Raw genomic sequence first — 16,646 nt, forward strand, 5'->3', positions numbered from 1 at the left:
CATGTGTTTACTCAAACTGCCCTTTATTAATGAAAATTCAGTTTGTTTCCAGGCTTTTGCTATTACAAATAATTATGAAAACCTCATAATATGGCTTTTGTATTCTGGCCAGTCTTTGTTGTATATTCCTAGAAATTAGTTTGCTAAGACAAAAATTTGTTAAAACACAAAGCAAAGGTAGGTATAATTCTTCTTGACAGATATTGTCAAATTATCTCCACAGTGTGCATATCATTTTGAATTCATTCCCATCAATATATGACAGTGGTAATGTTGCCATATACCCTCTCTGGAATATGTCAAATTTCCGTAGGTTTATAACTTCAGTACACTAAGAAGCTTTGGAACTTCAGGAATACTTACTTCTCTGTCTCATAAGTGGTGTTACAAAGTTCTCTGAGGATAAAATGCACCCTAAATACCTTCTTCAAAACACGGGTCAACAACCTCACTCCTGTGTATCTAGGGGACTTCTCAAGATTAAACACCCAGAAGCTAAAATGTACACACATGGATAATTTAGAATTTAGGTAGATTTGGTGGGGGGAGCAGTGGATAGAATGAAACTGAGAGAACTACCAGGGAACAATTATAATAAATGTCCACTGAAACTTCCTTTTAGCAAGGAGAAACTTTGGCATCATCTCAGAGACACAAGACCCTTGATCTGAGTTTATCTGCTCTCTTCTTAGTCTTTCCTGGTCTGTCCTTGCCAAACATAAACGAGATGTCAGCCTCAATGTCTTCCTGCTCTGCACTTCCACAGCACCCAGGAAATTTCCCTAAGATACAACATTTCAGGATCCTGACAGTAGATGGCTGCACTGCATTTATACTGTATTTGCATCATTCATATATATTCTTTTACCAGAATTCTTCACTTAACTGAGTAATTGGAGGATTCTGTACCTTGCTTATCTCTGTATCCATCAGGAACTCTGGACTTATAGCTTGGTATATAATGGGCACTTGTTTATTCAATGGCCAGTTTACAAGTATGTATTATCTCTGTCCTTATGCAAGGTACTGAGAATAAAGGAGTAAACCAAGGTCATGGTTTTCCTCTTCTTGACGCCAGCCATCTATAAAAGATAAATGAGTATTTACACAAGAAATATGTAGTTGTGAAATGTGGTAAGAGCTATGAAAGAAAAGTGTAGAGTGGTATGATAGACACTAACAGAAGGACCTAAATTTTATTGTAGGGATCAAGAAAATCTCACAGAAACTATTATATATACTTGTGGGATTCAAGCCATAAACTATAGCCTCAAGCAAAATGTGCCAAAATCTAAAGTTCACACAAGGGAAGAGATGGTGTGACATTTTAAAGTCACAGGACAGGTTGCAGATTACTTTTCTGATGTTCTGATGTCACCGTTGATTTTTCTGAAGACTGACCTTTCTCTGGACACAGCTTTGAATAATATTTTTTTGACCTGTCAGCTCATGTGTTCTGACTGTGGAGACGTTATTTTGTAAAGACTTTCCAGGGGGGAAATTTGGCTCTTATTATTTTCTGTGAAATCTCTTGAGACTGTTACCTCAGAGAATAAGATAGACAGTAAACAGCCAAAGGGGAATAACATTGTCTTGCTCCCCGTATAAAAGGAAAAGCCAAGACGCATACTCAGAGCATAATGAGGAACAATTAAATCAGACTTACCCATGAGCTTATCAGGGGTCCAGAAAAGAAAAAATAAGTGTTAGAAGTTAATAGTTTTTGTGCTCCTTGACAATAATAGGCTAACTGCAGACAGACCAATCCAAGTTGGTGAGCTGGGGTCCTTGTGATTCAGAGATGGCTGGGCACCCTGGCTGGGACGACCTGGTGCAGAATGTGCTGAGTCACATTTATTGGTTAGCCTTTCTCTAGAGTGGGCACAGAACATTCATTGGGCACTCTGGATTGTCCACCCCTCTGCCTCTCCAGCCAAGAAGACAATTAATTTCTTTATTGACTAAGGCACACAACTCTGAGAATTCCAGGGCATGGGAAGACTTCCCAGCATTTACCAAACAGTGATTCTTACTCTGCCCTTCATGCTCCTCCCAGTGCCTCCATGTTAGTGCAACCAGCCTCCTTCACTGAGTAGTGATTCTAGCCAAACCAGGCCAACTGGGTCTTGAGAAATGCCTTGATCTTTCATGACTCTGCCCTTATCTCAGGGCCTCTACTATCACCCCTATTTCTGATACCTGGCCATTGAAACTCTTTCAGGGAAGCAGAAATAGAACATAACTTTTTTCTCAGACTAGATTATATTAAAGGACAAGTAGTGATTTTGGTTTCACTCAAATATATCATTTATCAAGTTAAATCACTATTTAAATTTTTTAATTGATTTGCAGTCATATTTAATTTTTAAATGTATGGTTTTAAAGTTGTAAAAGTTAGGATACATATGTAAGTAAGATTAAAATGAAATCAAAGTTGATACTGAGGGTCTTAGAGAATCTGGGGAGTGGAAATACAAATTTGCCATGACTGTCTGGTTTTGTGGCTCTGGCAAGGAGTGGAATGTGTCATCCATCATCTTACTCATTTTTATAGAGGAATAAATATTAATTCTTACCTTAAAGGAATGTATTTGAAGATACATAAGATTATGCATGTAATTGTTTAGTGTGGCACCTCAATAATAATAAACCCTCAAAAGTGTTAGCTATCTCAAAATGAGTGACTTCAAATATGTATGTCTTCGTGAAATTTCCCCCAAGAACCTTCTTCTTGAATATACATCCCATGATTGTACTTTACAATTCACCAAACTGGGTCATAGTGAGGATACCTGTAAGGATGGCCTTAGGCCTGAGCCTAAGCAACTCCATTTTAAAAACTCCAATTTGAAACCTGCAGTCTCAGACGGCACACCTAAGGGAGCCCTCCTGTATGGCCCTCAGACAAGTCACTTCCCCTCACCCTGATAAACAGAGTGAAGCCCCTGGCAGGCTGTCCTGGCCTGATAAGAGGGAAAGGCGAGAGGATCCGGGTAGAGACCACCTGACCAGATGTATCTGACCCCAGGGTAAATGATGTCATGGAGAAATCCGGTGATAGCTGATAAGGATTCAAAGAGGGGTCAAAAGCCCCCAAATTCAGTATAAATAATAGAGCCAATGAATAGGGATTCATCCAGTGGAAACAAGGATGCACTGGAGCTGGAGGGCCTGATGAGGACCCGGCCCATCACTTGTCATCGTTTTCCTGATGCTCTGAGTGATCCTCACTGCCCTCAAACTCTACCACCACCTCGTCTGGACCCTGGTGAGAGCAGTAACTTCCCCATAGGACCCTCTCCTCAAGCGGTCATCCACTCCAAACCAGGAAGCCTGCCTGGGTCCCGGACCTGATCACCGTGGTCCGAGTGAGTGTGCATCTGCTGGACTTGGAGCCTAAGGCTGAGACTTTTGATCTGACACTTGAGCTTAGCATGCAGAGGGAATGTCTGCCACGAGCCTGTCAGGATTAAGTGTGTTTGCAGTGCTTAGAATTAATCTAGAATTGTTTACTGAGAATTGATTATGTCTATTGCAGTGCCTAGCATTAAGGATTATTGTTTCCTTGATTAAGAACCTATAGTGAGAAATTGTATTGAGTAATTGGAGTGGATAAAGCACTGAAAAGGGCAGAAGCGTGTGGACATTCTTTATTTCTCCCCCTCGACTGCATACGTCACAATTTTGCCCTCTCACAACAGTACCTCACCCAATTAAACTGCAATCCTGTTTAAACCCACCAATATGCTTAAAAACAGCAATAAAACACATTAGTGCCGACCAGGTGCAGTCTAAAGCAAAACACAGACCTGTGCTGATGGCATTCACTTTAGATTTATAACCAGAAGTCAAAAATGGATACTTAGAAAAATCCCATTCCAAGTCTCCATTAAGTTCACACTTTCTTCTATTTTGGAGCATTTCCTCAAAATTTCCTAAACTCTGCCCACCTTGCAGATGACATCAAAGGTAAACAGAGGCAAGGGCATGAGAACTTCTTCATCAGCCCATCAACAAACCCACCCGCCCACATGCAGGTACACTTACATCCTCTTTCCTCTCCTAGTGCAGTGAAAGAAAGGAGAGAGAAGGGAAATTCATGGAAATGGAAGGAGACCCTCAGGGTTATACAAAATTACATACAAGAGGAAGTGAGGAGAAAGGGAAAAAAGGGGGGGGGGGAGAAATGATTTACAGTAGATGGGGTAGAGAGAGAAGAGAGGAGGGGAGGGGAGGGGAGGGGGGATAGTAGAGGATAGGAAAGGCAGCAGAATACAACAGACACTAATATGGCAAAATGTAAATCAGTGGATGTGTAACCGATGTGATTCTGCAATCTGTATAAGGGGTAAAAATGGGAGTTCATAACCCACTTGAATCAAAATGTGAAATATGATATGTCAAGAACTATGTAATGTTTTGAACAACCAACAATGAAAATTATAAAAAAAAGATAAAATAAATAAATAAATAAATACTTGATTACTGAAAAATAAATTTAAAAAAGACTGGGTATATAGACCAGTTGTAAAACATCCCTGGATTCAATACCTAGTACAAAAAAAAAAAAGTAGAGTTTTCTTTGGAAGCAGGAAGTGGAAGAGGTCAGTGGGAGGTGGAGGGAAACCAATGGTCAGAGACTCAGGAGCCAACCACTGGTCTCTGCACTATTAGGAAACTGACTTATAAAACAGCACACAACCATGGAATACAGCCCTGTAGAATAATCAAACATCTGGCTTCTGGAGCCAGTTCCACAATTTCTGATCTCAGCAAACCTTAGTCAATCACAGACTTCCAGATTATCAGTATTTTTGTTTTGGTACTAGGGATGCTGAGCTACATACCCAGTCCAGTACTTTTTTTTTAAGCTTTAAAAATTGAATTTATATCAAGTATCTCTGACCACAGTACAATAAAGCTAGAAATCAATAACAAGAAAAACTGTGAAAACTACACAAATAAATGGAAATAACTTTTGAATGGCTCAAGAAAGAATTTATTTTTAATTTTAAATTCAGCATTTATTAGATAAGAGATGAATACTTACAGATTCAACTGAAAGTTGATAGATTATAGCATTATATTTAAGGAAGTAGTGACAAAATGGGGATTGATCAGCCATGAATGTAGAGAAAATTAAATCATAGAGGATTTTTAAAAATGTTTAGTTGTAGATGGACACAATACCTTTATTTATTTATTTTTAATGTGTTATTGAGGATAATACCCATTGCCTCACGCATGCTAGGCAAATGCTCTACCACTGAGCTACAACCATACTCTCTTGTCCGTGTTCTTGTCTATGAAGATAAAAATTAGCTATTTTAAATAACTATGAGAAAAAAATAGATATGTGTGTATATATATAGTCTGCCTCTCTTTTGACTGAGATTTCCCAGCTGCTGTGTCATAGGACAAAGACAAGAATGAAGTTGTAACGTACCTGCCAAAGATGTTCACACATTTACTGATTAAATAAATACTTATTAAGTACCAAAAAAAAAAAGAAAGAAAGAAATGTCCTTACTTCCTCCCAAGGCCAGCCATTCACCTGTACCCTGAGTCACCTGCACCTCGTCACCTACAGGATCTCACCTGGTAATTGTCCCCTTTCTGTCCTATTTACCATTTCCTCCCTTAATTGGCTCATGCCCTTTAGCATTCAAACCTGTTTATGCACGTCTTAAAATATACATAAACATTTGTAAATAATATTTTTATTTGTAAATCTATAAATTTGTAAATAATAAATACTATTTGCAAATAATAAGTACTATGAATAATACATAATATAAGTAAATGTATAAAATTAAATATTTAAAAATGTATATTATAGTCTGCAGTGATACATATAAGAAGAGAATGGTACATGACTAACTAGAATTTATTTGGGGGAATCATGGTTGATTTATGATCTGCAAATCAAACTTTCTTCACCATGTAATAGAAACAATCTCAATAAAAAAGAAAAGGTATTTGATAAAACGTAGTTCACATGTTTAAAACTTCCAGCAAGGGAGGAAACTCCCTTATCGCAATAGAGAATATCTACAAATAGCCTACACCAAACATCAGATGAAATTTAGAAATATTATAAAAGCTTCCCTGTGAACTGAGGAAAAGACAAGGATGTCCATTATCATTTATTCACTCAACAATGTTATCAAGGCACATGCCAAAGGCATAGAAATAAAAGGTAAGAAGATTGGAAAGCAAGAAATAAAGCTGTTATTTTTAGTAAATGACATGATTGTAAACATTGAAAATCTACAGGAATTAATAAGCAAATTTAGCAAGGTCACTGAACGCAAGGTTAATAATAAATTGTATTTCAGATACAAGTAACAAACTACTAGGAAATAAATTTTTGAAAAATAATACCACTTGTAATATTATCAAAAACATCAAATGCCTAGGAATAAATCTAAAGATAGATATGTTAGATCTCTATGCTCAAAACTACATTAAAAACAAATTAGAAAATTAAAGGATACCTAAATAAACCAGGAAAAATAAATAATGTATTAACTGAAAGATCAAATATTTTTTAAAATGTTAATTCTCCCTGAATTAATCTATAGAATTAAGCTATAGATTAAATGTTACCCATTACAAATGCTTACAGTTTTAAAATACAAACTGAAAAGCTAATTATGAAATTGCAAAATGCTACCTACAGCCAACATAATAAAAAAAATTTATTATTACTGCATATTTGATATAAAGTTATAGTAATTAACAGTGTGGTAAATATGCCAGGGAATATAAGTAAATGAATGGAAAAGAGTCAAGTAACACATCCCTGTCTGGTGACTTGATTAATAACACATGTGTACCACGGTACCACTAGGCTGTTCTCATCTGGTTCCCTGAATCTTCTTCTTCATGAGAACTATTACAGTGTTCTGGGTCTAGTCCTTAATCTGCGGCTTCCAGCTCATCCCTCCAAAGGGCCTCCCTTCCAGACCATGTTTAAACAGCATCTACAGGCCAAGGATTTGCATGTGGGTTGTTGGACTTCTCCTTAGTCTGAACTTCTCTCCTGACCTCCAGATTCACCTCCTATTCAACAGCTCTATTTGGATCACCAAGAGGCAGCTCAAAGATAACAAGGCTAAGAGAAATTTCCAGTTTTTCTGTTCCTACTCAGATCTCTCCATCCCAGTGAAAGACACAAGGATCCTAATTGCTCAGTCAACAATCCAGGAGTCATTATTTATTTTCCTGTTTCTTTTAGCCAGGGGGCAGGCATATTTTCAAAGCAAGGCCAACTGGATTCTCTCCCAGCACTTTGAATCTGGAGTAGGTGACACAACGTTAGAAAATTGGTTGGAGCTGACTCATCTCGACCCAGACAGCCTCAAGAGCTTTTCTATTAGTCCCTGCTACCCTGATTCCCAGAACAATCTTTGTCCCTAACCTTCCTAAGCCCAGCTTCTTCAGCTTTGCTTCAGCTGTAAACCATCCCACATCTTTACAGTGAATTTCATTTTTGCTTAAATTTCTTTTTCTTTTTGTTCCTGGTACCAGAGATTGAGCCCAGGGGCACACAACCGCTAAGCTACATAACCAGCTGGGGTGTTTTATTTTTTTGTTTGTTTGTTTCGTTTCATTCTGTGGGTACTAGAGATTGAACTCAGGGACACTCTACCACTGAGCCACATCCCAGCCCTATTTTGTATTTTATTTAGAGACAGGGTCTCACTGAGTTGCTTAGCACTTTGCCTTTGCTAAGGCTGGCTTTGAACTCTCAATCCTCTGGCCTTGGCCTCCTGAGCCACTGGAATTACAGGTGTGTGCTACCACCTCTGGCTTTAGCTCAAATGTTGAATGAGTCCTTGTGTTGTTTTCAGAAAGGGAAACTCTTCCAAAGTGGATAAGAAAATGATAAGTCAGTGCCTGTATTAAAAAGACTTAGCTAACTTCCTGTTCATTAGTCTGTCAGTCAGTCATCAACTGTGTTTGGCACAATTACTATGCTTGGATCACAGGATGACACTACTTCTCTGCCAAGGTTTTTTCAGGGACTTCTCTCCATTCTTCTCCATCCAAATTTATCAGGGTCATACCAAAGACAAATTCTGCCTTGAAGCCTTTCAAAGAGCCATAAGAAATCAATAACCTCAGGGAGCTCTCAATTCCCTCAGTGGTTTTGTGGGATTTTTTTTTTGTTTTGTTTTTGATTTTTGTTACCATTTACTTGATCATTTGTCAATTTTTAAAAATGTTTGTAGATTATTTGTAAAACTAGCCACAAGGAGTCCTCAATCTGGCCTTGACAATACTGACTTTGCCAAGTCTCCCACCAGAGGTGGAGCCTATTTTTCCACTCCTTGAATCTGAGCCTGACCTCATGATTGGCTTTGGTCAATGGGATATTAGAAAATATGATTCAGGCCGAGGCTGAAAAAGCACTTACTCATGCACTCTGTTTCCTTCGCTGCTGGGAACCCTTCCACCCAGGCATGAATACAGGGCTATCAGCAGAAGAGAAAGAAGAAGCAAGTCCCTGTCTCAATTAAGACTGGTAGATGACTTCAGATGACTGACTTGATATTGCATATAGCTTCAATTAAATTGGCTCAGACTAGAACTTCCTGACCAGTCCACAGAATCATGAAAATAAACACACACTGGTGACAGGGGCCAAGGGAACATTCCATTTCTGGGAGAAGCTTATTAAGCACTTACTTTGTCAGGTACTTTATACACATTTTTTATCACTCATAGTCATGTCCTCTAATACAAGTATTGCCATTATTCCTCCCACTAATGGAGAAAACCAAGAATACATGACTGGCCTGATGGAGAAGGGATTAAAACCCAAGCCCTCTGCCCCCAGTGCTGGCAAAGAAACCAAAGTGGGCAATGATTATATGTGGGTATGTTTCTGACTGTGTGAAGGGTAGCACTGATGTAATGGGGAGAAGAGCAACAGACTAGAAATGAGGGCCTGCGGCCACCACTGACTTTATTCATTCACTCATTCAACAGATAATTCTTGAGCCCTTACTGTGTGCAGGGTAAGAGTCGGGATGAGGCAGGAAAAAAGACAAACACACCTGCCTCATGGAGTTTATATTCTTGCGGCACATGAAAGACAACAAACAAAATAAATTCTGCTTCTTAAGTTTCACAGGACTGCTATAGGGGCTGGTGTGGGGGAAGAACAGGGACTTTGAAGTAGGGATTCTTGGGTGTGAATACTGGCTCTGTCAGTTTCTGTCCGTGTCACTCTGGGAAAAGCCCTTGGCCTCTCTGAGATTTTGTTTCTTCAGGTATTGAATGGGATAAGTATCCCCACCAACTAAGTTTGTTAGGATGAACAAAGGCTTCAATGTGTGTAAAACCCCAAGTAACAGGCACCATCTACAGGGAAGTTATTAGTGACATTAGTGACACTGTGGCCCTGAAGCCCACCATCAATGACTCCATGAAGTGACTCCAGCACTGAGTGCAAGCAATAAAGGCTGCTTCCAAGGGACCTGTATCTGGGCTGTGTTCAGCCATTGAAACAGGCCCCCTACGGCTCTCCCAGTACAGGTGTTCTTTCCACTTAAAACAGAGGATCTTGTCTTATTTACTGAAACCACTCAGGGCCCCTTTTGTTCACCAGGACAAGGGGCAAGAGAGGCCCCAGGCGCCCTGTACAGCTGCAGACTTACTCTCAATTAACAAAAGCCACCCAGGGAGCAGGTGCTGGGGATGGCTTGTTTGTCTTTGGGATGCAGGTTGCTAGGGCTCTGTGAACAGCCCTCAGGGAGGAACTTGCAGGAAGATTTTATTTCCTTTTTTTAGATGCCAGCCCTGTCTGGCAGCCTTCACTTGATAACCTGGCCTCTTTCTGAGGACTGTGTTCCTTCTTAGGGCCAGGTCCATGGAGGCAGGTAAGGCAGAATTTTAATTCTGAGTGTTCTTCCTCCTTTAATACCACACATTGGACTCTTTCCCTGAAGCACAACACCACACACACAGCGCACTGTATGTAGTCTCTGTGCCCTTGTCACAGTTTACATATTCAGATGCCACTTGATTAATGGATCTCTCCCAGTTAATAGCACTATCAGGCAGGTCAGGACTCTGTCCACTCCTGCTCACCACTGAATCCCCACAGTGTGGGTCTCTGCTATATTAGTGACCAGACTTAACAAACAAGTACAAGATACCCACTTGAATTGGAAATTTAGATAGTTCAGGAAAATATATCTTGTGTGATTCTTGGGACATAGGCTAAAAATTATTGGTCATTTATTGGAAATTCAAATATAACTGTGCATCCTGTATTTTATAGGGCAACCTTTCTTATAACTGGTTTCAATGTTCAGTACATATATACATGAAAGAAGAAATGGATGAGGCTAAGGCATGAACAAAACCAGAAAACTAAAAGCACCCATTTCTCTGGAAGCACACACTCATGTTAGGAAGGTGCTGCCACTTTGAAGGATGGTGGTAGGACTACTGGAGAATATTCATTTTTCTATTGGATTGTTTTTCTAATTGCCTGCAATTGCAGAAAAGTTTGCATATATATATATATGTATGTATATATTTATGCCTACATATGCACAGACTAAACATTAGTATAAAGCTTGTTTAAAAAAGAATTTGGGTTTTCTCTCAGTCTGAAACTGTATTTTTCTAAACACCTGTCCAGAGGTTAGGGTCATTTTGAGCATGGATGAGAAGATTATCCAAAACAATATGGAAAAGTCTATAAGCCACAGCAGTAAAATAGAGAACACAGGTAAGCAAGAGTTAAAACCATATTGCTGTTGTTTTATAAACAATTCAAGGCTTCTTAGGAAAAATCAGCTCCCAAGTCTCTTGGGATGTAAAGATAAATGGTTAAAACCAGAATACAAGTCTTGATTAAATTGCCTATAATATGCAATTTGATGTTTTCAGTTTGATTTGCAAAATGAGAGTAAAAAACAAAACAAAACAAATAACATAGCCCTAGAAGAGAAGGAATTAAAGACACTTGCCTCCCCCCTAACTTTCCATGATGCTTTGGGAATAAGCATCCTTCAAATTTGTTTTTTGGATGACCTTGATATCCATGGAGCAGGGAACTATAAAACTAACATTTGTAAGATACTATATGCTGGGTCCTGAGCAGAGCATCTTATCAGTCATGAAAACAACCCTAGTTATACATGTTATCTTCTAAACATGTGATCTAAAATGACAAATTACTCATAATAATACTTTTATAAGCATTGCAAGATGCTCCATAGTTGTGGAAAGATTCACTTAAAACCACTATACTGTATTTAGTGGGGGAAGAAGATTTTTGTATCAAAGCTTGAAAGGCAAAAGAGTTTTCTGCTATGCTTTTCAGAATGACCCATTCTTGGTTGCCAATTCTAAAAACATGAGATGTGTTTGTGGGGTAGAGATGGGGTCCTCTTCTCTTCCTCTACCAATGTTGAGATGCCCAATATTGTTCTTTTGTGAGATCTGGTGTGAGAAGAACAAGAAAAGAATATACATGTGCACACTCACACACACATATACACACACACATATATATGTATATGGATTTATATCACACATATGTATGTATGTGCATGTTACATATGTATATATGTATGTGTGTGTATATGTACCTATATACATACACATGTAAGTGTGTATATCATGGTGTCACCAGGTCAGCATTCATGGAGAACAGAATGTTTTCTGGGATGACATCAAGTTGGCAAATAACAGAATTTTTAAACTGTCCAGCTTAAAGTCTTATACACCCATGTTTTAGAAACACGGGAATAGAATGATATCAATTTTGGTCACATAGCAAAGAGGGACAGACACAAAAAGGCAAAGTTCTTACAAAGTGTCCTTGGCCTTAGAAAGAAAATTGGTTGGTTGAACTTTTAAAGAAGGAAAATATGACTTGGAACAAAGGGAAGCTACGAAATGACAGCACCTTGTCATTCTTAGAGTGAAGGGGAGGGGGAGGCAATTTGATAAATGCTAAAGAAGACAGAGCTGTATCCATTTTAACTTTTTACATGGCAGCATTTTGAATAGGCCATTCTAAGATGCTGATTAAATACACTGAGGCGGAGTCAAAATTAGACTCTTACCAAGTCTGAGTAGTACATGAACTATAATAGATCTATTTCCAAGTCACACAGAACCATCTTCTTTTCAACTGTGGCACAGAGGCTTTGAGAAAATTGTATATTCAGTGAAACTGTGTTAATTAAAGATGGATTGAGGCAGGTTTTATGCACTGATTCCTCCAGAAGGTTGTCCCTAAACACACAGTGAAATCTCAATTATTTTTCCATTAGCATTCTCTAGATAAAGACTTTTTCCCTCCTTTGCTGGTAAGTAAGAACTGCTTGGTATGCATATTTAAATAACAGTCTTACTGAATTAGCTTTAAGAACTGGCTCTTAACATAATGGATGCATTACAATGTAGAGTAAAATGAAGGAGAAACATAAAGACCTCTAAGCACAAGAAAAGAGCAGGAAGTAATAGATATTGCAAGCTTCCAGCCATTTTCTAAGCCTTGAATTATGGTAATGGCATAAGTTAGCTCTAGCTCTGTTCAAACCCACTGGGCAAGAAATAGCACCCAGCCCTTTCCAAGTCACGGGTATATCTATGGCTGCTTATGAAGCACGCTACACAGAAAACAGCTTAATTGCCTATTATTTTAATGAGAAAGTGCTTTGTACAAATTTCAAAGAACAATTTCATGTTAACCAAAGAGGCCACACTTTGCACCCAGTCTCTGTCCCACAGGGATAGCTTTATGTAAAAAACCATCATTAGAGTGGAAGTCATCAAACTATTACTTTTCAGTCCATTTAGTTACAATGCTTTAAAAAAAAAAAAAAGTAGGGCAAAGGGAACTCTGATGACTGAACTAAGGTGTCTTTATTTTAAAGCCAACGAAATCGAGGAGATCAAAAACCCTTAAGGAAGATCTATAAATGGATGGCGTTGGAGAAGATAATGCTAAGCGAAGTTAGCCAATCCCCAAAAAACAAATGCTGAATGTTTTCTCTGATATAGGAGGCTATCTAATAGTGGGGTAGGGAGGCGAAGTGTGGGAGGATTAGATGAATTCTAGATAGGGAAGAGGGGTGAGAGGGAAAAGGAGGGGGCAGGAGATTAGCAAGGATAGTGGAATGTGATGGACATCATTATCCAAAGTACATGTATGAAGACACAAATTGGGTGTCAACATACTTTATATACAGAGATATGAAAAATTGTGGTATATATGTATAATAAGAATTATAATGCATTCTGATGTCATTTTTTTAAATCAATAAAAAAAGAAAAGATCTAAATGAGCATTTTGCAAGTACACACCTGCCAATGAGATGTGTTTATGTAATCGTATTTAAGGATGAAATTGGAGTGTCTCTTTTCCCAGGCTCTATCAAATCACTTACCATAAGTTTACCAGGAAAGGGTGCTCCAGGCCCTGCATGATCTGTAGCTCCTTGAAGACGTTCCTCACTTCATTGCGCTCCACACACTTTTGTTTATTCATATACTTCATAGCATACATCTTCTTGGTATCATTCTTCTGCACGATGCAGACCTAGGGATGCAAACCCAAGTGAGCAAGTGACTAAGGACACAATGGAATGTGGCTATGAGGGACAAAACAGGACCTGTTCCTTAGCATGGCTGAGGTGTCCCCATCACCTGCAAATTTTCTGATGTTAAAGTCCCCACTTAGCTCTGATTTCAGAGCAAAAATTTCCTTTTCTCCCCCATGCATCAGATCAGTTCTTGAATTGCTGCTTTCTCAAACAAGTTGGCCTAGCTTTGCTTCTGGAATTATTTGGACAGCATCTAAATCTGCCTCCATATCAGGAATTGTCTGGTAACAACATCCTTATTCCTGCTTTAAGAGGCTGCAATGGGCATGGCTACATTGTCAAGTTGAACAGTACTGTGCAAACAGTATCTGTTTACCCCCATAGGGGATGTAAAGAAAAGGACTCAAAGCACTAGAAACATCAAATACAATGTCCATGTTTGTGAAATTTTCTTAGAGGCCCATATAGTACCTGATAAAGTGAAATGCAAATTTAATCTGAAATATGAAATATTATTCTTAAAATATGTCTCCACTGAGAAACTAATAATCGGGGTTTGAATCTGGAAAGTTCTTACCAAATTTAGACTGTATATTTTTTATGGTAGATTCTTGAAAATAAAAGCATGGTACATCTGGGAAAAAGAAAATTGATATCAGGTGCTTCTTTTCTACCGGAAAGAATTAACTCCACACTGACAAGATAACTACTACTGGAGATACAGCTGGTACAATTTGAAAATCATTCCACAATCTTAATATCCATTAGAATAGAGAGCAAAGAGTAGAGAACTCTGGAGAAAGTAAACAGATTCGACTTAAATGAGACAATTCTAAAAACAGGATATAGTTGTCATGTAGCTGCATTTCACATACTTTTTTTAAATTATGGTGATAATTTCATAAAAAATCAATTATAAAACTTCTCTGAATTGCTTTTCCAAATGATCCCAATAACTCAATAATCTGAATGTTCTCAAACCCTCTGTTTCTTAAGCTATGTTGCTCTGCTGGTGGTTAATCAATTTGGTTCTCACCTTCCCAAAACTGCCTTTCCCAATGGCTCGCAAAATTTCAAAGTGGTCAAAGTTGACTGCAAAACAACAAAAAAGAAGAACATTATGAGTGATTACCAATTGCTCTTTAGTAGCTAATCAGTAATAAACAAAAATTGGTCTAAGCTGAAATACCCTGTTTAAAGCTACATGCCAATTACCTTAAATGCCAATTTATTCATCCAATAAAGACTTATTGGGCACTTATGTATTAATCACAGTGCTCAGTGCCTGGAAGATGTTAATAATCGAGTAAAAATAAAATATATGCTTTATGAAGCCTAAAGTAAATACAGTAGGGGATCTATAGAGATAGACTTATGGATTAAATAGTCATAAAATAAATGGAAAATTAAAGCTCATGTAGAATGCTAAGAAAAATAGAGGTTGTAGGGCTCAAAACACATAGACCAGGGGGTTGGGCACAGGCAGCAAGGTCAGGAGAAATACCTCTGAACACAATGATCATGAAAAGAGACCTGGTGCTAAAGGATGGTGGCTCTACATAGGACCAGCACTTTAAAAATATTCTCCTTGCCTACTCTGTCCCTACAAATACTCCTTTTATCTAAATGATTTCAGTTTCCCAAATAGGAAACTACTATGCCCATAAGTCTGCAGAATAAGCTCATCTCCAGCACATAGAGACCTAACAGATAAGGATGTTTATGTGTACAGAAGTCCATTCAAAAGTGCTCTGAAACTGAGATGACCGTCCACATGTACCAGTTTATTTTATTTTTTTTTAAATTAATTTTTATTGTAGGTTGTTCAAAACATTACATAGTTCTTGATATATCATATTTCACACTTTGATTCAAGTGGGATATGAGCTCCCATTTTTACCCCATATACAGATCTTTGGCTCTAGCAGTAGGAAGCAGCAGAAGTTAAGTGTGCAGGCAGCAAGGTCTCTGAGGTGAATGCTCATGAATGCTTGGTGATGGGAAGAAAAAACTCTATAGTTTCTCCCTGACTGGTGACAATCTTTCCTTTCTTGCCCTGATGACCTTAAAAACTATTTGACCTTGTTTACTGGTTTTGAAATAAGAATATAGGTGGATAAATTCATATGAGCAATTTTAAGAGTATTTTCAGAAAATATAGTGAAACTCTACAAGAGGCTACTCATCTCTTTGAAAGACCTGCTTTGTCCCTTTTTTTTTTTTTTTTCAAGAATAATTAGATTATCCCCTTCTGAAGAGCAAAGAGGTGGTAAGGGGTCAACTGGAGATCTTGCTGAGTTTTCTGAAGGTCAAAAATTTTTATTTTTATAAATGACTTCATTGCCTCCTCTTCTGAACTTCCAAATAAAACCCTACTCAATCACGCAGGGAGTCTGTATTTTATATATCATACTGGATTTGGAGTCAAAATAACCATATGACTTGAGATAAAAGATAGTCTTTTTGCTCCCCCTGGATTTCCTGCCCCTCAGAACACTCCCAACTCATGTAAGGAGAGGCAAACTCTGCAGTTCCCAGAGTCCAGCACAGTGACTCACACTAGGTGAGTTCCGAGAAAATCAATCAAATCAAACTAAAAGGACACACAAGAGCCCTCAAACAATGGCTTCTTGTAAATATGAGCAGTGTGAGCATCTGGGTCCCCTAAAGCCGTGTCTTCCAAGCTGTTAGAAATAAAATCAGCAGTCCTAAGAAACAGTAACCTTTTAAATGAAATAGAACAGACTAGAGAGTACCAGAAATGCCTCAAATGAGGTAAGAGTACTATTACCTGGAAAACTTTTGTTTTAGTGTTATGTATATGTATAGATATGTGATTTTTTTGAACTTGAGTTGGGATCAAAATAATTTATAAAATACTTTTATACAGTTTCTCTGGGGTTTCATATTAAAATAAGAAAAGCAATATTTTCTGTACACTCAACGTAAGAGTCTGAGTTATTCACCATACTAGTGCTGGAAAAAAATTGATGAGGATTTATCTAAAAGTCCAAAGTTTTATCTTGAGTAAATCCAATCTCTCAGTGTGATTTTTCAACTAGCAGC

At 38.1% G+C, this 16,646-nt stretch overlaps 1 protein-coding gene across 1 annotated transcript in view; it reads right to left on the bottom strand.

The window, feature by feature from the left end:
* The window catches only part of Stk32a (serine/threonine kinase 32A), a 93,012-nt gene extending 78,348 nt beyond the window's left edge, over nucleotides 1-14,664 (bottom strand). Inside the window, exons 1-2 of the mRNA XM_076855945.2 lie at nucleotides 14,617-14,664; nucleotides 13,425-13,576 (exon numbers count right to left, since the gene is read on the bottom strand). Of these exons, the coding sequence (XP_076712060.1) occupies nucleotides 13,425-13,543 (119 nt within the window). The 5' untranslated portion in view covers nucleotides 13,544-13,576; nucleotides 14,617-14,664. The remainder of the gene's footprint in view (nucleotides 1-13,424; nucleotides 13,577-14,616) is intronic.
* Between the last annotated feature and the right edge of the window lie 1,982 nt (nucleotides 14,665-16,646).

Source organism: Callospermophilus lateralis, chromosome 5 (genome assembly GCF_048772815.1).
Source record: "Callospermophilus lateralis isolate mCalLat2 chromosome 5, mCalLat2.hap1, whole genome shotgun sequence".
NCBI classification, from domain to species: domain Eukaryota; kingdom Metazoa; phylum Chordata; class Mammalia; order Rodentia; family Sciuridae; genus Callospermophilus; species Callospermophilus lateralis.